Source organism: Dipodomys ordii, unplaced genomic scaffold (genome assembly GCF_000151885.1).
Source record: "Dipodomys ordii isolate 6190 unplaced genomic scaffold, Dord_2.0 Scaffold117, whole genome shotgun sequence".
NCBI lineage: Eukaryota > Metazoa > Chordata > Mammalia > Rodentia > Heteromyidae > Dipodomys > Dipodomys ordii.
In genome coordinates, this window is record NW_012267333.1 from 200,204 (window position 1) to 222,272 (window position 22,069).

At 47.6% G+C, this 22,069-nt stretch overlaps 1 protein-coding gene across 1 annotated transcript; it reads left to right on the plus strand.

The window, feature by feature from the left end:
• The first annotated feature begins 835 nt into the window (after nucleotides 1-835).
• Slc22a6 (solute carrier family 22 (organic anion transporter), member 6) lies at nucleotides 836-10,471 on the plus strand. The gene is made up of 11 exons (XM_013029173.1): nucleotides 836-1,535; nucleotides 1,789-1,892; nucleotides 2,138-2,292; nucleotides 4,353-4,521; nucleotides 4,931-5,054; nucleotides 5,218-5,333; nucleotides 6,906-7,120; nucleotides 7,240-7,348; nucleotides 8,588-8,791; nucleotides 9,048-9,169; nucleotides 10,131-10,471. Exons 1-10 carry the CDS (start codon nucleotides 1,170-1,172, stop codon nucleotides 9,136-9,138), a joined length of 1,653 nt encoding a protein of 550 aa, XP_012884627.1. The 5' UTR covers nucleotides 836-1,169; the 3' UTR covers nucleotides 9,139-9,169; nucleotides 10,131-10,471.
• The last annotated feature ends 11,598 nt before the right edge of the window (nucleotides 10,472-22,069 follow it).

Below are 22,069 nucleotides of genomic sequence, written 5' to 3' on the forward strand. Positions count from 1 at the left end.
ATGAAAGCCCTTCTCAATCCATAGCTGAACTGTCATCCTAGCTACATAGGAAGTTGAGATCAAGAGATTTGTAGGTCCAGGTGAGCTTGGTCAGAAAATTCTGCAAAACTCCATCTCAGCGGAAGAAATTGGGCATCGTGGTATACATCTGCCATCCCAACTATAATGTGAAGCCGAAATAGGTGGACTGCAGTCTAGGCCCATGCTTAGGCAAAAATCAAGGAGTAATTTATTACAATAACCACTACAAAAGAGGCTGGAGCCACCAGCTCACCAGTAGAGCACCTCCCTCGCGAGCATGGAACCCTGAATTCAAACCCTAACACCTCCCAAATGAAAAAAGAACATGAAATGCCTAGTCAATGATGAATTTCAAATCCATGAATAATTTTTAGCAAAAGTATGTCCTATGTGACATTAGGGATCTATCCATATTTCAAAAAAATACATATGCATTGATCTAAAGTCCAGATTCAGCTGGGCCGCCTGTATTTTCTCTGGCAACCGTCCCCAAAGACAGATGGTTTGGACCCCATCCACTAAAAAGGACAGAAGCCTCTCAAGAGTCCATCACTATTCCCACAGCCCAGTTTCCTCAATAGAAGGAAGACAAAAAATCACCCCCCCCATCCCCTAGTTCTGCCTCCCAGGTGTCCCTCTGGCCCTCTTAGGACAGCCCCTCTCCCATTCCCATCTCCATTCACCCTCCCCTGCCCTTTATGCCCACTTGGAGAATTTCCACTGACACAAGGGTTAATCCTTCTGATACCAAGTCACACTTTAACTCATTCTCTCCAGGCCAAAGATTAAAACCTGCCGGGAGAGGGGTCAGGGCTCCAGCACACCCTGAGAGCCGAGTGATCCCCGACCCCCAAAGTCAAGAGAAGCTTCAAGGGAAAGGGAGGGCCAGAGCCAGACAAGAGGAGGGAAGGAGGGGCGGCCCACCAGGCTGTGGTCCCCCCACAGAGCCGGCTCAGTTTCAGCTCCTGAAGCCACTCAGCTGCAGAGACAGCAGCAGCCCAGCTCCTCAGAAGGACAGACAGACAGACAGACAAACAGATAGACAGGCAGGCAGGCAGGCAAACAGGCAGACAGAGGTCCTGGGACTGGAAATCCTCAGCGCCCACCCCCACCCCCCCCAACCACTTGGCCTGGTCTGGTCCAGCCCCATGGCCTTTAATGACCTCCTGAAGCAGGTGGGGGGCGTCGGCCGCTTCCAACTGATCCAGGTCACCCTGGTGGCCGTGCCCCTGCTCCTGATGGCATCCCACAATACTCTGCAGAACTTCACTGCCGCCATCCCTGCCCACCACTGCCGCCCACCTGCCACTGCCAACCTCAGCCGCGACGGAGGGCTGGAGGCCTGGCTGCCCCGGGACAAGGACGGGCAGCTTGTGTCCTGCCTCCGCTTCACCTCCCCCAAGGGACTGCCTCTCTCCAATGGCACAGAGGACAACACCACAGGTGTCACGGAGCCGTGTGCTGATGGCTGGATCTATGACAACAGCACCTTCCCCTCCACCATCGTGACCGAGGTGAGGACGCGGGCCCCGGGGCTAGGCAGACTTCAGACAGATGTGGGAGCTGCTAAGGTTTTTTGTTGATGTCAATGTTCCAAAATGTTCTCAGCTACCAAGGCCAGGGAGGTGGGGAAAGAGGGTGACATGAACCCCAAAGGACCAGCCTGGAGGCAAGTAGAGGGGTCTTCCTTGCATTCAGGCTCAGCTCTGCCTGATTCTCGCCCCCCACTTCTACCCTTCTCCCCTTTCCCCCCCCCCGCCCCAACAGTGGGACCTCGTGTGCACCCACAGGGCCTTCCGCCAGCTGGCCCAATCCTTGTACATGGCAGGGGTGCTGCTGGGAGCCATGGTGTTCGGCTACCTGGCAGACAGGTCAGTCCTGGGTAAGCCGAAGGGCTGGGCTGGGAAGCAGGGGACTGGACTCAGGGTGGGTGATCTGTGTCCCCAATGGGACCTGATTGGTTTAAGGGCTAACTGTGCCAGCCTTATTAATTAGCACTTCATAGATCTTCAAAAGACCCCAGGCCTTGCCCGGGACAGGTGCTCCTGCCCTGGGCTCGTCTGCCCCCCCAGAAGTCCACAGGCCCCTGTCACAGGCTTCCCTGCCCCCACCACAGGCTAGGCCGTCGGAAGGTGCTGATCTTGAACTACCTGCAGACGGCCGTGTCTGGGATCTGCACAGCCTACGCACCCAATTTCTCTGTCTACTGTGCCTTCCGCCTCCTGTCCGGCATGTCTCTGGCTAGCATTTCCATCAACTGCATGACACTGAGTGAGGATTGCTACCAGCCCAGCCCCCTCTGACCACCTAGCCCCCGTCCCAGCCCTGTCTCCCAACGCCCAGCCTCTCTCTGAGCCCTGAGGGCTCTCAGGCCATTTCAGTCATGAAGTGAGTGAGGCAGGCCAGAACCAAGAGGCACCATGGATTGGTAAGAACCATAGCCAAAGGAAAAATACATCCCATCCAGACAGGACAAAGACACTCAGCTGTTCCAACCAGTCCCGCAGTCTAAGGGCAGTCAGATTTCCCCTGCCCTTCCTGCTTTTGTTCTGAGATACGTATCCTAGTCTGACCCTGAACTCTCAATCCTCCTTCCTCAGCCTCCCAAGTACTAGGGATTACAGGCCCGCACCACCATGGCTGCCTTTCCACCTCCTTTTTAAAAATATTAATGTAAAATATCCAGCCAGGCACTGGTGGTTCACATCTGTAATCCTAGCTACTCAGGAGGCTGAGATCTGAGGATCACGGTTCAAAGCCAGCCCAGGCAGAAAAAGTCTGTGAGACTCTTATCTCTAATCAACCACTAGAAAACTAGAAGTAGCACAGTGGCTGCAGTGGTAGAGCGCTAGCCTTGAGCTGAAGAGCTCAGGGACAGTGGCCAGGCCCAGAGTTGAAACCCCACGACCAACAAAACAAAACAAAAACAAAAATCTAGGTTATTTTAAAATACTTTAATTAGCTCTAATATTTCCCCTTTTTTCTTCTTGTTTTTGGCAGTATTAAGGGTTTGAACTCAGGACCCCACTACTTAAACGATGCCCACCAGCCTCCCTCCCCCTTTTATTCACTTTAGTTTTAGTTTTGTTTTGTTTTGTTTGTTTTTGTCAGTCATGGGGCTTGAACTCTGGGCCTGGGCGCTGTCCCTCAGCTCTTCAGCTCAAGGCTAGTGCTCTACCACCTGAGCCGCAGCGCCACTTCTGGTTTTCTGGTGGCTTATTGAGATAAGAGTTTCACGGCTTTTCCTGCCTGGGCTGGCTTTGAACCATGATCCTCAGATCTCAGCCTCCTGAGTAGCTAGAAGTACAGGCGTGAGCCACCGGCGCCCAGCTTCACTCTAGTTTTTCAGATAGTGTTTCATGCTTTTGTCCAGCCAGGCCTCACAAGCTCCAGACTGCAATCCTCCTACCTCTGCCTTCTGAGTAGCTGGGATTATAGCTATGCACTACCATGCCCAGTTTGTTTTAATGATAGAGTCTCACTTTTTGTCCAGGTTGGTCTCAAACCCTTATCCTCCTTTCATGCTTCCCAAGTATCTGGGACTACAGACATAAACCACCTTGCCTGGCAGCCCTAATATTCCTAAATGTAGGACAAGCCAGCATCACACAGACCATAGTTATGGACTGAGAACGGTATATTGATGGGCTGTCAATGTGCCGTCTCTGATAGATCACACATGCAAACACACACACACATGCACATGCACACGTACACACACATGCACACACAGAGTCTCTCAGATGAGGAACTTGAGGCTAGGGAGAAAAAAAGGATTTACACATCATCTTCCAAGCCCACAAAAGCTTGGGGCTTCTCTGGACTAAAGGAAGTAGCTAGGACAGGACATATGAGGATCGAGTTCCAAAGTCCAATGTTAAGCATTCAATATCTGCTTCCGCACACACTGGGAAGCCAGCTGGGCCTCTTCAGACCACAGCCAAGAGGAAGCCTTAACCCCACCTTGACTGGCCCTCTAAGATGGAGAAAAGCCACTGCTCTGGTCACCGAATAGCCAAAGAGCCGCTGCTGTCCAGGATAGACTGAGCAGTCAGCGCTGCTCTAAAGGAAGTTCTCACCAGGACAGTGGGGTAGGAGAGCAGCAGGGGTGAAGAGGGGAAGTTCCTGAGGATCCTGAACCCACCTCCCTACCCGTTCCATAAGTCCCTCAGTCTCCCTGTCCCTGCACTCAATCTCCTGTGAAGCATCTTTCATGAGGGAGGGAAGGAGGACTGGAAGGGAGGGAAGGAAAGGGAGGAAGAGGAGGAAGGGACTCCCTCCCACCTAGCAGCCTCGTTAATCACTCCGTCCTGCTCTAATCCTCTCTCCAGATGTGGAGTGGATGCCCATCCACACACGTGCCCACGTGGGCGCCCTGGTTGGCTATGTCTACAGCGTGGGCCAGTTCCTCCTGGCCGGGTTCGCCTACGCTGTGCCCGACTGGCGCCACCTGCAGCTGCTGGTCTCTGTGCCTTTTTTTGCCTTCTTCATCTACTCGTGGTGCGTGGGCCCTGGGGTGGGGGGCAGTACCACAGGAGCTCCTCTGGGCACAGGACATCTCCCAGAGCTGGGTACACAGCATCGGTCAAAGCCAGAAGGCCAAACTTAATCCAGTGCTTCCCCAGGATTTGAACCCAAGGCTGTGAAGAGAGGGCTCGGTGTGAGGGCATCCTGTCCTCAAGCATTTCCCAGCTCTCTGGGCTGCCTGCCTTCCCCCCCACCCCACCCTACACACACATACCCCTCACCACCCAGCACCCAAGAGCTGACCTTCTAGGCCAGGGCAGATGTATTACCAAGCTGAGCACTTAAATTAAACGCCACCACCAGTCCCTGGAAATAGCCTTCACCCAGTCCAGATGAAAGGAACTGGGGTCATGCTGACCCCATCCCTCACCCCCACTCCCAGGTTCTTCATTGAGTCTGCCCGCTGGTACTCCTCCTCCGGGAGGCTGGATCTCACACTGAAGGCCTTGCAGAAAGTGGCCCGGATCAACGGAAAGCAGGAAGAAGGGACCAAGCTAAGTATAGAGGTGAGTCATTCCCCCAGACTCCCTAGGGTACTCCATTAGGGTTCAATCTCAATCTCAACACCCAGGACCTGGGGCAGAGGGAGGGGGCATCTCTGAGTAAGGGATTCGGTTGAGAGGACTTTTTAGAAGAAGTTCAGGCCCTGGACCCTGCCCTTCCTCTCAGGTGCTCCGGTCCAGTCTGCAGAAGGAGCTGACCACCAACACAAGCCAGGCCTCAGCCATGGAGCTTCTGCGTTGTCCCACCCTCCGGCACCTCTTCCTCTGCCTCTCCATGCTATGGTAAGCCCCAAGACAGACACAGTCTGACACACAGGTAGACTGACAAAGATAAAAGGCAGACTAGGGAGGGAATGAATGCCATGGATGGAAGAGACCTAAGAGCTGGAGCAAAGGACCACCCATCTGCTCAGAGCAGCAGTAGGGATATTGAAGAACCAGAGCCCTTCCACTCCAACTCTCAGTTCCAGTCCCCAAACTGGACATCAATCTGCCTAGCTTCTCTCCCCAATTCTGCTCCCATACGAAAACATCTCACCAGGACCTGTGGCAGCCAGAGTTGACAGAATTACACACTGGCATGGTACAACACACTAAGAAACTTCACCAGCCTGGTGTCTGCCAGGAATACAAGCATAGACCATAACAGAATAGACACTTAGCTCTGTAAGTACACTTTGGCTAAGGATGATATAAACCTAAAACCTTCTTTTTTCTTTTACCACCCTGCTTCCCACCACCAAGAGGAGTGTGGTCAGAAGAAACAATCCTAAACCAGTTACTGGTGGCTCACACCTGTAATCCTAACTACTCAGAGAGGCTGAGATCTGAAGATCACAGTTCAAAGCCAGCCTAGGCAGGAAAGTCCATGGGACTCTTATCTCCAATTAACTACAAAAGGCTGGAAGTGGAGCTGTAGCTCAAGTGGTAGAGTACTATCCTTGAGCACCAAAGCTCAAGGACAGTGCCCAAGCCCAGATTTCAAACCCCAGGACCAGAGAAGAAGGAGCAGGAGGGTGGGGAGAGGAAGAGGATGAGGAGAAGGAGGAGGAGGAAGAGGAAGAAGAAGAGGAGGGGGGAAGGAGGAGGAGGAAGAAACAATTCTGTCCAGGAATTATTTGATTCCAATTTTGAATTTACTCTCCATTGTGGGTTCTAACCAAAAACCTGAGCTTCGTTTTGAGGGTGTTCTCAAATCTTAAGACTAACATCCATTCCAGGACCACGGACAGATCCTGATGGGTTTTGTTTTGTTTTGGGTTTTTTTTATGTTTTGTTGTTATTGATGGTTTTTGTTTTTGCCTCTAAAGATGTGGCTTGAATATCCAGCTGTCTTTCAGCAGAGCATTAACAGATCTTATACACATGTAGATTTTTTTTTACATATAAATCCTACACAGTGCTGGGCACTGGTGGCTCACACTTGTAATCCTAGCTACTCAGGAGTCTGAGATCTGAGGATCTCAGTTCAAAGTCAGTCTGGGCAGGAAAGTCCATGAGACTCTATCTCCAATTAACCACCAGAAAACTAGAAGTGGTGTTGTGGCTCAAAGTGGTGGAATGCTAGTCTTGATCCCCCACAAAAAGAGCTCAGGGACAACACCCAGGCCCTGAGTTCAAGCCTCATGACAAAGAAAAAAAAAGTCAGGAAATGTGTTGTCTAATAGTAGAGGACTTCCTTGAGCCTTAAACTGTAGTTTAGGCATGCAATGAAACGTCTGAAGAAATACCAGCCAAGGTAGACACCAGGTCCTTAAGCAGGCTCTTCTGAAAAAGCACCTTCCTTTAAACCTCTCTAACAAACTCCGGATCCCTCCTTCTCTCCACCCTCCACCTCCTCCTCCCCGCACCCAGGTTTGCCACTAGCTTTGCCTACTATGGGCTGGTCATGGACCTGCAGGGCTTTGGAGTCAGCATCTACCTAATCCAGGTGATCTTTGGTGCGGTGGACCTGCCTGCCAAGCTCGTGTGCTTCCTCGTCATCAACTCCCTAGGTCGCCGGCCGGCACAGATGATCTCACTGCTGCTGGCGGGCATCTGCATCCTGGTGAATGGGGTGATACCCAAGGGTGAGCACCCCAGGAGCACCTTGACCCCTCATCCTTAGCCCTACCCCCAGATCTAATCCAACTTCCCGGAAGAAAAAGGAGACCAAGTTCTCATTGTCTCCTCTCTCCTTTCTCTCCAGAGCAGACAATTGTCCGCACCTCCCTTGCTGTGTTGGGGAAGGGCTGCTTGGCTTCCTCTTTTAACTGCATCTTTCTGTATACCGGGGAGCTGTACCCCACCGTGATCCGGTGAGTGGGAGCCTAATCAGGGGACAGCTTATAGAAAGACTTTTTTTCTTTTTGGCCAGACACAGTAATTCTGAGATCGGAAGATTGTGGTTCAAAGCCAGACCAGACAAGAAAAGACTGTGATCCTTTTATCTTCCATAAACTAGGAAAATGCTGGAAGTGGAGCTGTAGCTCAAATGGCAGAGCATCAGCCTTGAGTGAAAAAAAAAGCTAAGGGAAGCAACCTTAGCCTATTTAAACCCCAGAACTGCCACAAAAAAGCAAAAACAAAAAACCTCAAGCTGGGCACTTGTGGCTCACGCCTGTAATCCTAGCTACTCAGGAGGCTGAGATCTGAGGATCCGTTCAAAGCCAGCCCGAGTAGGAAAGTCCATGAGACTCTTATCTCCAATAAACCATTCAGAAAACTGGAAGTGGCATAGTGGCTCAAGTGGTAGAGCAATAGGCTTGAGCTGAAGAGCTGAGGGATGGCATCCAGGTCCAGAGTTCAAGCCCCACAACTGCCAAAAAAAAAAAAAAAAAAAGGAATCACCAACTGGGGCTAGGCAGGAAACCAAGAGACATGTCTTAAGTCATGAATTGAAGATTTCCAAAACACAAATTAGAAGCTACCACCAAATCTAAACTGGATCTTAAACTAAATGGTACATCTAAAACCAAAGACACAGACATGACCATTAGTTCCCACCACAAGAACCACACCTGATAATGTGCCAGCAGCACAAATAAACATACGCTTTGCTCGTACCAAGATAGGGGGTGGGTCCTATTTCATTAAGAAACAAGACCTACAGCCAGGTACTGATGGCTCACGCCTATCATCCTTAGCTACTCAGGAGGCTGAGATCTGAGGATCAAGGTTCAAAGCCAGCCTGGGCAGGAAAGCCAAAGAGACCTTTAGCTCCAATTAACCACCAAAAAGCCAGAAGTGAAGCTGTGGCTCAAGTGGGAGAGCACCAGCCTTGAGTGAAAAAGCTAAGCATGAGTGTAAGGCTTTGAGTTCATAAAAAAAAAGTTTCCAGAGGATCTGAGGATCATTGGTCCAACCCAACTGTCTTATTTGACAGCACAGGAAACTGAGGCCCAGACCGTGAAAGGGATGTGTCCAAGATCATGCAGAAAGTTAAGGACAGAGGCAAAAATTCAGTCTTCAGTTTTCCAATTCTCTGGTCAGAACCCTTGCCAAGGTGGCCAGTGTGCCCCACTAGCGCCCTAATCAACACCCCCCCAACCCCACAGGCAAACAGGCTTAGGAATGGGCAGTACCATGGCCCGAGTGGGCAGCATCGTGAGCCCATTGGTGAGCATGACTTCTGAGCTCTACCCGGCCTTGCCTCTCTTTATCTACGGGGCTGTCCCCGTGGCCGCCAGCGCCGTCACCGCCCTCCTGCCAGAGACTCTGGGCCAGCCACTGCCAGATACCGTGCAGGACCTGGAAAACAGGTGGGCTGTCACTGGGAGAGGAGAAGAAACTTATCTACACAGCCAGGCTGGCGTGGCATGGAGACTCCTACCCAGGCTTCCAGATCAGGGCTCTTCCATGCCCCCTTCCCAATTCTTCCAGGAATATCCAGCTGGGGGGGGGTAGGGCAGATGGGGGGGTATGTGGGAGTCGTTGCACAGCCCAGAGGAGACCCTATCCCCACTTCCCTAAGACTGCATATCCAGGGATCTGCTTTTCCTGCTTTCTTTCCCCCAGGAAGAAAAGGAAACTGAGGCAACAGCAGCGAGAGCAGCAGAAGCAGATGGTCCCACTCCAGTCCTCATCACCAGAGAAGAATGGACTCTGAGCACGGAGGGCCTGCCAGAACTCCAAAGGGAGTAAGGTCACACAGGTCCTCTGGCACCCCACACAAGGGGTGGAGAGAGGGTGCCAGCCAAGGACAGGGGAAGCCAGAGCTCCCCTCCCCAAACTGACCCCTATCAAGAACACACCATTAAAAGTTGGACCATGTGCAGCGTCTAAAGTGGGATGACCACTCAGATCAGCCAGCTTGCAGACCCAGAGCCCACCGAGTGCCAGCGCTCCCCCACTTCTTCCCCCGCCAACCCCCACGACTTGACAAACCACAGACACCTAGAAAAGACTCTTCTTCTCTTACCTCAGCCCCTCTTTCCCGCCTCTCCTTCCTCCTCTCTCTCACCTGTAAGCTATTAAGTACCCCCTGAGCGTTCTAGCTAACTAGTTTAGGCTCTGCCCCTTCTGAAAAAACGGACAGGAGACAGGAAGGAAAACAGCCAATCCGAGACTTTGTCTCAGGCTCCTCCCCCTCTAGGAGAGCAGGAGGGAACTTGGCAACCAAGGGGGAGATAAAAGATACCAGCTTCTAGTCGGGCACCTGTGGCTCACGCCTATAATCCTAGCTACTCGGGAGGCTGAGATCTGAAGATCACAGTTCAAAGCCAGCCCGGGCAAGAAAGTCCGTGAGAGTCTTATCTCCAATAAACTGCTCAGAAAATTGGAAGTGGTGCTGTGGCTCAAGTGGTAGAGTGCTAGTCTTGAGCTGAAGAGCTGAGGGACAGCACCCAGGCCCAGAGTTCAAGCCCCACGACTAACAAAAACAAAAAAACCTCACAAGGCTGTGGGAGGTGGGAGATTTCCCAATAACTCAGCATCAGGACTCAGTACAAATACAGCAGAGCTGAAAAGAGCATCACCTGCTCCCTTTCCCAAACTCTCTAGAAGTTTGGTCTTTTCCCTCACGCTTCCCAAAGAACCTGGCCAAGGAGACAGGACTGAGGTTGGGAGATGGGACACCTGAATCTCATCCTATTTCTGCAGATCTTGAACACCTGGAGACCAGGCAACAATCCTGCCTCACAATCCTGCCAGCAACTCTGACATGCTCTGACTCTTCACGGGGCTCTCTCATCTCTGCATTCCTGGATCACCTGATACCGCATTGACCGCAACAAAGGTTTCCCAGAGCTAGCTGCTTCCTCACTGGTACCAGTCCTGAGTATTGACTTGCACAGTTCATACATCAATATAGAACTAATGTAGCTCCTGGCCTATACACATCCTGTGACCTTCAGCAAATAGAACTTGCATTAGTCTGTTTCCATTACTATGGTGTCATACCTGAGGCAGGCTGACTTTATAAAGAAAAGAGGTTTATTTTGGTTCCTGGTTCATTCCAAGGTGGAAAGCTCACATCTAGTGATGGCCTTCTTGCTAACAGAGTCTCCAAGCAATGCGGATGTTATACAGCAAGTGGCAGGGCACATCTGTGTGTCTCCTTCAGTCTTTTCTCATGAAGTATTAAATATTGCCAGGTGCCCATGGCTCACGTTCTGTAATCCTAGAGACTCAGGAGGCTGAGATCTGAGGATCATTGTTAGAAGCCAGCCCAAACAGGAAAGACCAAGCGACTCTTATTTCCAATAAACTACTCAGAAAAAGCCTGAAGTGGCACTGTGACTCAAGTGGTAAAGTGCTAGCCTTGAGCACAAAGAGGCTCAGGGACAGTTCCCAAGCCCTGAGTTCAAGATGACTAAAAAAAAAAAAAGTATTAAATCTTAAAATCTGTCTCCTGATAGCCTTACCAAAACTTACACATTTCCCAGAGTTCTCACCAAAGGACAGATTAAGTCTCTATCCTCTTAATACCTCACAATGAGGAATAAGTTTCAACTCATAAACTCTCAAACAATATACTCAAACTATATTCAAGCCTTAACACAATCCTGGCTTCCACCCACTTCTTTTCTTTCTTCCTTTCTTTCTTTCTTCCTTTCTTCCTTCCTTTCTTTCTTTCCTTCCTTCTTTCTTTCTTTCCTTCCTTCTTTCTTTCTCTCTCTCTTTCTCTCTTTCTTTCTCTCTCTCTTTCTTTCTCTCTCTCTCTCTTTCTTTCTTTCTCTTTCTTTCTTTCTTTCTCTCTTTCTTTCTTGTCCCAGTCCTAGGGCTTGAACTCAGGGCCTGGGTGCTGTCCCTGAGCATTTTGCTCAAAGTTAGCACTTTACCACTTGAGCCACAGCTCTACTCTGGACTTTTGGTGGTTAATTGGAGATAAAAGTCTCTCCGACTTTCCTGGCTGGCTGTTTTAACTGTGATTCTCAGATCTCAGCCTCCTGGGTTACTAGGATTACAAAGTGAGCCACCAGCACCCAGCTTTGTTTTGTTGTTGTTGTTAGCATCAATTACTTGTACAAGTAGGTTTCCTTTTTTGTTGTTGGTCATGGGGCTTGAACTCTGGGCCTCGGCACTGTCCCTCAGCTCTTTAGCTCAAGGTGAGCACTCTACCACTTGAGCCACAGCGCCACTTCCAGTTTTGTCTGCTTATGTGGTGCTATAGAACTCAGGGCCTTATGTGTGCAAGGCAGGCACTCTACCACTGAGCCACCTTCCCAGCCCACAAGTAGGTTTCCTTTTGACATACCCATGTATGTATACAACGTATCGTGATCAGACTCACCACCCCCATCACTGTCCCTTGTCTCCCCCTCTACCAAATACGGTTTTGTGGGATAGTTTGGATTTTCTGTTTGTGTGGGGTGAGGGGTACTAGGATTTTAAACTCAGGGCCTCACGCTTGCTAAGCAGAAGCTCTACCACCTGAACTACTTTCCCACCTCCAAGACTTTTTTTCTGTTGGGTTTTGAAGTCAGAGCCTCACACTTGCTAGCCATGCATGCGAGCACTGAGTCACTCCTCTGGCCCTCTTCCCCCGACCCCCCCCCCCCCCGGCTTCTAAGTCACCAATAGGCAACTTCTGACTCTACCTCTGCAAAGACTCACTCCAATACTGGCCCTGATCTCATGCTCTGCCCTTGGCCCTGAGCCTGAGTTCTGACGTTGTCACGCCCCAGCCCGGTGGCCTCAAATGCCATCTCCAGTTAGAACTAGGATCCTACCCTCAGCCAGTGGAGCCTTTGTGGGCGCCCTCAGTTTCTCATAAGAGGCTAGTTCACTCCGATTACAGCAGCAAACCACCTGTGCTGGCCTCCCACTTCCTCCCTAATCAGCCTAGTCGGTTTGTTCAAATCAAAATCAGACCACATCTCTCTGCTCAAAACCTTGCAACACCAGTGGCTAACACCTGTAATCCTAGCTACTCAGGAGGCTGACATCTGAGGATGATGGCTTGAAGCAATCTCAAGCAGAAAAATCTTTGAGACTCTGATCTCCAATTAATCAGCAAAAAGTCAGAAGAGGAGCTATGGCTCAAATGTTAAGAGTACCAGCCTTAAGTGAAAAAGCTAACGGGTGGTGCCCAGGCTCTGAGTTCAAGCCCCAGCACCAAATTTAAAAAAAAACAAAACACCTAAAATTTAAATGATTGGGTCTTAACCAGGTGCCAGTGGCTCATACCTGAAATCCTAGCTACTCAGGAGGCTGAGATCTGAGGATCAGGGTTCAAAGCCAGCCCAGGCAGAAAAGCTCCATGAGACTCTTTTCTCCAATAGACCACTCAAAAAAGCTGGAAGTGGCACTGTGGCTCCAGTGGTAGAGCACTAGCTCTGAGCACAAAGAGGCTCAGGGACAGCGCCCAGGCCCTGAGTTCAAGCCCCAAGACCAGCAAAATAAATAAATAAATAAGACTAGGTCTTCTTGCCATGAAGTGCTGTGTGTCACCTTGAGATGCTACAGAGTTCACCTGCAAGACAGCCCACACCACATGCAACTCTTTGACTTTGGACTTCTAGCCTCCAGCGGTGCACTCGATCACGATACAGCAGCATGGCTGTGGCCCAGCCAGTGAGTTAGACTCACCCTGGACTTTGATACAGGAGTCAGTAATGCACAGATAGGGTCCAACACAAAAAGCCCCAAGTGATGGGTCCACCACTCACCTGCCAACAACGGTTTCCTTGCCAGGCTAGTTCACTGGCCACACTGCTCAAACCCAGGTTTCCCATCTTCTCCAGTTCTCCCAATTTCCCAATAGACTATCATGAATCCCACTGCTGACTAAAAAGTAAAGTAAGAGCCAGTGACTCAAATCTGTACTCCTAGCTACTCAGGAGACTGAGATCTGAGGACTGTAGTTCAAAGCCAGTCCTGGGCCAGGCACTGGTGGCTCACACCTGTAATCCTAGCTACTCAGGAGGCTGAGATCTAAGGATCGAGGTTCAAAGCCAGCCCAAGCAGGAAAGTCCGTGAGACTTTTATCTCCAATAAACCACCAGAAAATCGGAAGTGGCACTGTGGCTCAAGTGGTAGAGCACTTGCCTTGAGCTGAAGAGCTGAGGGACAGCATCCAGGCCCAGAGTTCAAGCCCCATGACTGACCAAGAAAAAAGCCAGCCCTGGGAAGGAAAGCATATGATCCAGGACACCCTGGTCCCCACCCCACTCCCCTCTGGTCTCTCACAGCATTTTGCCACCATCTCTACCCATCACTGCCAACACCAACCTTGGGAAGAGGGGGGTAGCACTGGAAGCCAGGACAGGAGAAAGGGGCCTTGTGTTCACTTTACTCTCTCAGTGGCACAGAGGTGGATAATACAGAGGTCTCAGAGCTGCACACATGGTTGGATCTCCAGCTGTACCTTCCTGTCCACCGTGTGACTGGGGGGAGAAAACTGGACTCTGCCCTCTTCCATCCTATGTAGCCCCACAGACAAACATAGACTGTGTGACCCTGACTTCAACGTGTGTGACTGTGGCGAGAGCCTGAAGTTACAGGGGGCTTGCCCAAAATACAGAAGAAAGGATTATGCTTAGAATCGAGCGGGGTTAGAAGGTTCTTGGCAGAAGACAAGGAAATGACTACAGAGAGATTCCTTCCCTATCTGTTTCCACCAGAGAAAGACACAACACAGGAGTTTATATTCCACCTTGGATTCTCAGAATGCCAAAGGATTCTGGGAAATTGGACACTACCCCAAGGTAGACAGGTGAAAGAAGGGTAGGGAGAAAGGAGGAAAGTAGAAGCCCTGGGAACATTCCTGCACAAGAAATTCTGTCCTAAAGACAGAACCCATCTCTAGATTTCATCTAGAAATAGCTACCAGTAGTAGGGGTTGGGGATGGACAGAAGCTCAGGACCTAAGGTGGAAAAGATAACAGGATTGGGTAATAGGGGGGAGGGCTTTCATTCTAGTGATTTGTTTCCTCAACTCCCAAACACACATGCACACATGCACACATGCATCCAATTCTGGTCCCCACCCCCACCCCACCCCCGGCCTGCTTTGTGGTTCATCAGGCTGTTCCCTGCCCTTTGTAGCTGTCACCATTGATCACATGTTTAACATCCGTTCTAGTCAATGATCTCTCGGTTGCAAAAAAGAAAAAAGACCTCTCCAGTCACCTTTTGAGAAACCAGGACAGGGCTTCTAGGTTAGAAAGATTTCAAGGAATTCAAGGACAAGAAGCAAGGTGCGTTCAGGCTTCATGAAAAGTAAAAACTAGAACCAGAAATTGCCACAATGGAGACATTAATGCATACTTATTCCATTTCTCTTTCTCGACCCATTTTGTCTGTGCATTTATTTTTTGCAAGATGATCACCAGTCCCAGGTCCTTAGAATTAGAGGTGATTATCAATTAGAACATTTCTGAATGTCTTAATTCCATTGGGGAGGAGGGATTTGTTTTGTTGGTCTTGGGGCTTGAACTCTGGGCCTGGGTGCTGTCAGCTCTTCAGGTCAAGGCTCAAGGCTAGCACTCTACTCCTTGAGCCACAGCTCCACTTCTGGCTTTTTCTGTTTATGTGGTGCTAAGGAATAGAACCCAGGGTCTCATGCATGCGAAACAAGCACTCTACCACTGAGCCAACTTCCCAGCCCCAACTTAATTCCATTTTTTAGGAGCTTACTACTGAGGTTTGAACTCAGAGCCTTGATTTGCTAGGCAGGCACTCTACACTAGAGCCTCGCCCTCAGCTCAATACACATTCTCAGGAGCGGTTCTGATTGCCTTAGTGCCCCTCTTGGATCAAGTATACAGTATATACTTCATCCAGTAAGTGCATATCAAAGGTGAGTAGAGTGGAATGATATGAACCACTATCCATTAGTCAGGATAGTGGTCCCTGAGAAAGGGCATGTGAAATCAGCCATAACCCCCACTTCCTAACACAGCATCTGTCTGAAACTGGTAATGCTGACTAAAAAGTAAAGTAAGAGGCAGTGACTCATATCTGTACTCCTAGCTACTCAGGAGACTGAGATCTGAGGACAGCACCCTGGGCTGGGTGCTGGTGGCTCACGCCTATAATCCTACCTACTCAGGAGGCTGAGATCTGAGGATTGAGGTTCAAAGCCAGCCCAGGCAGGAAAAGTCCATGAGCCTCTTATCTCCAGAAAACCGGAAGTAGTGCTGTGGCTCAAGTGGTAGAGCGCTAGCCTTGAGCTAAAGAGCTGAGGGACAGCACCAGGGCCAGAGTTCAGGCCCCACAACCGACAAAAAAAAAAAAAAGCAAGCAGTGTGTTGGGGTTGGAGGCGTGGCTCAGTTGGTATAGCATTAGCCAATGAGTGAAAGCATTACAAATATAGTTTGACTCTCCATCTTGGACCAGGGAAAAGAAAAAAAAAAAAAAAAAGGAAGCAGCGTGATCCAAAAGCTCATATCTAGACATCCAGAGAAAGAATGGAAATGAATGAGCATCTTAGATCTCCTTCTATAAAAAGCACTCCTTAGTAATTTCTCTCATATTTATTTTTTTAATATCAACAACTGACAAAACCAGATGTAGTTCTCTCATTCTCTGGGACAATTCTAAATGTGTCTGCACCAATATGCCAGGATTAATCCAGCTCTCTTCTCATGGGCACTGTTCACTGATTGATTATCTATCACTACTACACATGAGCAAGGCGCACTAACAGACCTATTTTGCTGGTGGCTGAGGCTTGCACTCAGAGCCTGGACACTGTCCTTTAGCTTTGTCTCTCAAGACTCGTGTTCTACCACTTGAGCCACAGCTCTACTTCTGGCTTATTGCTGATTAACTGGAGATAAGAGTCTCAGGGACTTTCTTTGCAGGCTGGCTTCAAACCCTAGTCCTCAGACCTCATCCTCCTGAGTAGTTAGGATTATAGGCATGGGCTACTAGCACCCTGACAAGCTTATTTTGTGAGCACAGCCAAGATAATGTCAAAGCCTGTAGCTATCTCCTTAAGATCATAGGCAGCTAACATAACCCAATATGTAGCTGGACCTTCTGGTAAGTTAAGTAAATGAAATGGCTCACAAACCAACAGGGACTTAAGCAAGAAGCTTAATCACAATGAACACTCTTCATGCAGGCCAAAACTATATCTACAAGCATAAGAGCATAGTTGGTCCATCTGAGAAAGGCATGACCCAAATTACCCAATAGCTCAAAGAGATACCTCAACAGCCTGAATACAAAGTAATGTATAGCTTTGTCCATAGCTCCAGAAAAATATGCCAATCATAGATTATAATAAAAAAAATCCAGCCTAACTTCTCATTTTCTTTTTTTTTTTTCCTTTCTTTTTTTGTCGGTTGTGGGGGCTGAACTCTGGGCCTGGGCGCTGTCCCTCAGCTCTTCAGCTCAAGGCTAGCGCTCTACCACTTGAGCCACATCACCACTTCCGGCTTTTTTCTGCTTATATGGTGCTGAGGAATCGAACCCAGGGCCTCATGCATGTGAGGCAAGCACTCTACCACTGAACCAACTTCCCAGTACTCTTTTGTTATTTTCTACTGAATTAAATAGCCTGGGCAGTAAATAGCAACTTCTATCTGAATCTATGTTAGTTGGGATTCTTGTTTACAAGTGTCTGTAAATCAAGTCTAACTAGTTTAAACATTAAAAAAAAAAAGGTGTATGAAGAGTCTCAACCAAAATATAAGATGGGCAGAGGTGGAACTGGCCCTAGAGACAGTGGGGTCCAGGGCTATGACATCACCAGGATCTCTGATGCTCTCATCTCTACTTGTTTCTCATGCTAGGCCTGTCTACCGTACCCAGAATCTTTTGCATAGTGGCCACTTGTCATTCTTGGCGCAATCCTTTTTAACTTAATGGCCAATGTGAAAAAAGGCTTCTATTTTCCAGCTCCAGTTTTGAAAACATTTTATGAAAGATTGATTGGCTGAATTGGATCATGTGTTTACTTATACTGGTCCCATGACCAGGCAGGGGCCATGGGTAGTTATGAATGAACTTTCCTGCATCTCCTGTCCACTCCTCTGCTCTAGATGAACCACAGCCACCATTTCATCTCTCTCTCTTTCTCTCTATGAGTCAATCATGGGGCTTGAACTCAAGGTCTGAGTGCTGCCCCTGAGATTTTTCCCTCAAGGATAGCACTCTACTGTTTTGAGCCACAGAGCCACTTCCAGGTTTCTGGTGATTAATTAATTGGAGATAAAGTATCATGCACTTTCCTGCCCAGGCTAGCTTTGAACTGCAGTCTTCAAATCTCAAACTCCTGAGTAGCTAGGATTACAGGCATGAGCCACTGGTTCTCAGCTTCACCTCTTTTCTTGCTGGAGTTGCTGCCATTTGTTACCTTTCTCTTTCTCTTTCCCCTAAGGCTAGTCTTACAGCATCTGTCTTCTATCACAGCCTTTATCAAGTTAGAAGTGCAGGGCTCTCTTAGGCTGCATTTCTCAAATCCAACACGGTCTATTTCTGGACTTTGGTATTATAATGTAATTCTCTTTACTTGAGGCACAGAAGAACGCACAGGAACACTGGATCTCTAGGTGGTTCAGGTGTACAAAAGAGAAAACAGATAGCCACAGCCCCATAAAAATTTTTGCTTTGGCAACTGACCCTTTAGAACAGAACAGAATCTTAAAGACTTTTTGAGTTTTCTATATTCATTTGTTATTTCTACTCTAGACTACATGTGGGTTTCACTGCTGCATTGCATATGGATTTTGTTCTCCTCCCATTCTTCTGCTGTCTTGCCTCTGTCTTGTATCTTCTTGCTTCTTAATCTTCTGTTCCTTAGTCCCTGTTCAAAATATCCTAACCCAGGCACTATGGTGCGCCCTACACATATCTCATAGTTATAGTCCATTCCATTCATGTATTTTCACTAAAGTATCATTATCATTCATTTCCAAACTTTTCTAGACATAGCCCCATAACATGTTTCAAATAAAACTTACATAAGGCAACATGTAACACCACAGTTAATAAAACAGAAAAAAAATTCCACTGAGCTTGGTAGGATGCTGCATGTCCTTGATCCTAGTTCTTGGGAGGCTAAGGCAGGAGGATCATAAATTTGAAGTCAGCTTGGGCTAGATAGTAAAATTCTGTCTTGAAAGAAAGAAGGAAAGCTGGGCACTGGTGGTTTATGCCTGTAATCCTAGCTACTCTCAGGAAGCTGAGATCTGAGGATCATGGTTCAAAGCCAGCCTGGGCAGGAAAGACCATGAGGCTCTTATCTTCAATTAAACACCAGAAAACCGGAAGTGAAGCTGTGTCTCAAAGTAGTAGAGCACTAGCCTTGAGTGAACTCTGGCTCTGAGTTCAAGCCCCACAATCAAAACAAGAAAAAAGAAACTTTTCAAATATTGTTTTTTGAAGACTTTATTCAAAGAATGAGATTCCTTTCTTCCATTCCTTTCCTTTTTTTTTTTTTTTTTGTCAGTCACAGGGCCCAAATTCTGGGCCTGGGTGCTGTCCTTCAGCTCTTCAGTTCAAGGCTAGCACCTACCATTAGAACCACAGCACCACTTCCGGCTTTTTCTGTTTATGTGGTTCTGAGGAATTGAACCCAGGGCCTCATGCATGTGTGACAAACACTACCATGGAGCCACCTTCCCAGGCCCATTTCTTTTCTTTTTTCTTCTGTTTTTTGTTCTGTTTTTCCTTATTGTCCTGTCCCTGAGCTTTTCGCTCAAGACTAACACTCTACTGCTTTGAGCCACAGCACCACTTCCAGTTTTCTGGATGTTAATTGGAGATTATAGTCTCATGGACTTTCCTGCCTGAACTGGCTTTTAACCTTGATCCTGAGTAAGTAGGATTACAGGCATGACCCACTGGCACCCAGCAATATTCCAAATTTCATATCATGTGGTGATTGTATCCATAGGATAATAAAAATGCACAGTAAAAATGAAATTTACAAACAAGGATTTCTTTCCAACCAAATTAAGGTTATCATGTAACTATACTTGAAGGAGAAATTTAGTTGGCACACACACACGCATATATATATATATATATATATTAACACATCTCAGGGAATTCCCAATCACTCTGGTCATTGTAGCCCCTTTTCCTTTTATCTGTTAACAAAAGTAATGACAGTTTTGCAACCCACTCAAAAGCATTTTAAATGAGTTCTTAATTATAAAGGAAATGCCACATTCTTAATCATTTCAATTTAATTTAATGGAACACCCTAGGTAGTATAATTTTCTGTAGACTATAGAATTGCTTTATTCTACCTTGATAGGAAGTGCTTTGAAGATGAGAATTCTTTTCTTATCTTAATTTAAAAGAACAACAGAATTATCCAGAGATAAAAAGAAAAGAGCTATGAAGCCATAAAAAGTCATAAAGGAAACTTAAATGCTTATTGCCAAGGGGAAAAAACCAATCTCATTTGGATTTTTTTTTTAGTTATTTGTTAAGATGAACAGTTTTATTGGTCTCATGAACATTTTGCCAGGGCTGGCTTCAAACTGTGAGCCTCTTCATCTCAAGTCCCTGAATTGCTAGACATGAGCTACAACACCCAAAAGGTTTGGTTTATCTGCATTTGTGTATGTGTGTGTCTTTTGTTTTTGGTTCTAGAAATCAAACCCAGTACTTTGGATTTGCTAGGCATGCACTTTGCCACTGAGCTACAGCCCAGCCCAAGAAACCAATTAGAAAAGGCCACATACTATAGGATTCCAACTACATGACACTCTGGTAAGACAAAACAATGAAGACAGTACAATGACTAGTGGTCGCTAGGACTTGAGGAGGAAGAATGTTCAAGAAAGTAAAAATACTATCTACATGCTGGTGGCTCACATCTATCATCCTACCTATTCAAGAGTCTGAGATCTGATAACCACAATTCAAAGGCAGTCAAAGCAGAAAAGTCCGTGAGACTCCTATCTCCAATTAACCAGAAAAATTCCAGAAGTGGAGCTGTGTGGCTCAAGTAAGAGAGTGCTAATCTTGAGCAAAAATCCTAAGGGGACAGCCATAGCCCTGAGTTCAAGCCCCAGTACCAGCATAAGAGGAACAGGGAAAGGGAGAGAGGAAAGAAAGAGAGAATATAGTAATAGATTATCATCCCAATAGAAGCAGAAAAATATTTAACAAAAATTAGCACCCAAGTGGGGCACCAGTGGCTCATGCCTATAATTCTAGCTACTAGGAGACTGAGATCTGAGAATCATGGTACAAAGCCAACTTGGGCAGGAATGTCCATGAGACTTTTATCTCCAATTAATCACCAGAAAACCAAAAGTGATGCTGTGGTCGAGCACTAACCTTGAATAAAAAGCCTCAGAGACAGCACCCAGGCCTTGAATTCAAGATCCATGACCAAAACAAAAAACAAAAACAAAAAAAAACCTGGACTGGAAAGGTGACTCAGTGGTAGAGTGCTTGCCTTGCATGCATGAGGCCCTGGGTTCGATTCCTCAGTACCACATAAGCAGAAAAAGCTGAAAGTGGCACTGTGGCTCAATTGGTAGAGTACTAGCCTTGAGCTGAAGAGCTCAGGGACAGTGCCCAGGCTCAGAGTTCAGGCCTGGCAAAAAAAAAAAAAAACTTAGCACCCATTAGGATTATCATCAAGCTATAAAGCTTCTGCACAGCAATATGTCATTAGGCTGAGAAGACAACCTACAGAATAGGAAAAAATCTTTGCTAACTAAACATGAAGCAAATATCAAACAGGAAACTTTAGAACATTAAACACCTCAGGCTGGGATTGTGGTTTAGTGGTAGAATGCTTACCTTGCATGCATGACGCCTGAGTTTGATTTCTCAGTACCACATAAACAGAAAGGGCCAGAAGTGGCACTGTGGCTCAAGTGGTAGAGTGCTAGCCTTGAGCACAGAGGCTCAGTGACAGTGCCCAGGCCCTGAGTTCAAGCACCAGGATTAGCAAAAAAATAATAAATAATAAAAATAATAAACACCTCAAGAATCAATAACCAAACTAGGGCTAGGACTATGACTTAGTGGTAGAGTGCTTGCTTAGCATGTATGAAGTCCTGGGTTTGATTCCTCAGTACTACATAAGCAGAAAAAGCCACAAGTGGCACTCTGGCTCAAATGTTAGAGTGCTAGCATTTAAGAAAAAAAAAAACTCAGGATAGTGCCAAGGCCCTAAGTTCAAGTACCAGGACTGGCAAAATGAATAAACAAATAACCAAATTAATAAATGGGCAGAGGAGCTAAACAGATACTTCTCAGAAGAAGTAACACAAATGGCCAACAAATATATGAAAGACATGCTCAACATTCCTGACCAATGGAAATGCAAATCAAAACAACATTGAGATTCCATCTCAGTCCAGTCAGAATGGCCATCATCAAGTATGAGCAACAAATACTGGCAAGGATGGTGGGGGGGGTCATAAAATGTTGTTGGTGAGAACCAATGTTACACTGTTAGTGCAACCACTGTGGAAGTCAGTATGGAGAAGGAAGGAAGCAAGCAAGCAGGGAGGGAGGGAGGGAGGCAGGCAGGCTACTCAAGAGGCTGAGCTCGAGGATCAAGGTTTGAGACCAGATTGGCAAAAATAAAATAAAAAGCATTCGTGATTGCTTAGTTGATTTTTTGTCCCTCGGTCAGTCATGAGGCTTGAACTCAGGGCCTGAGTGCTGT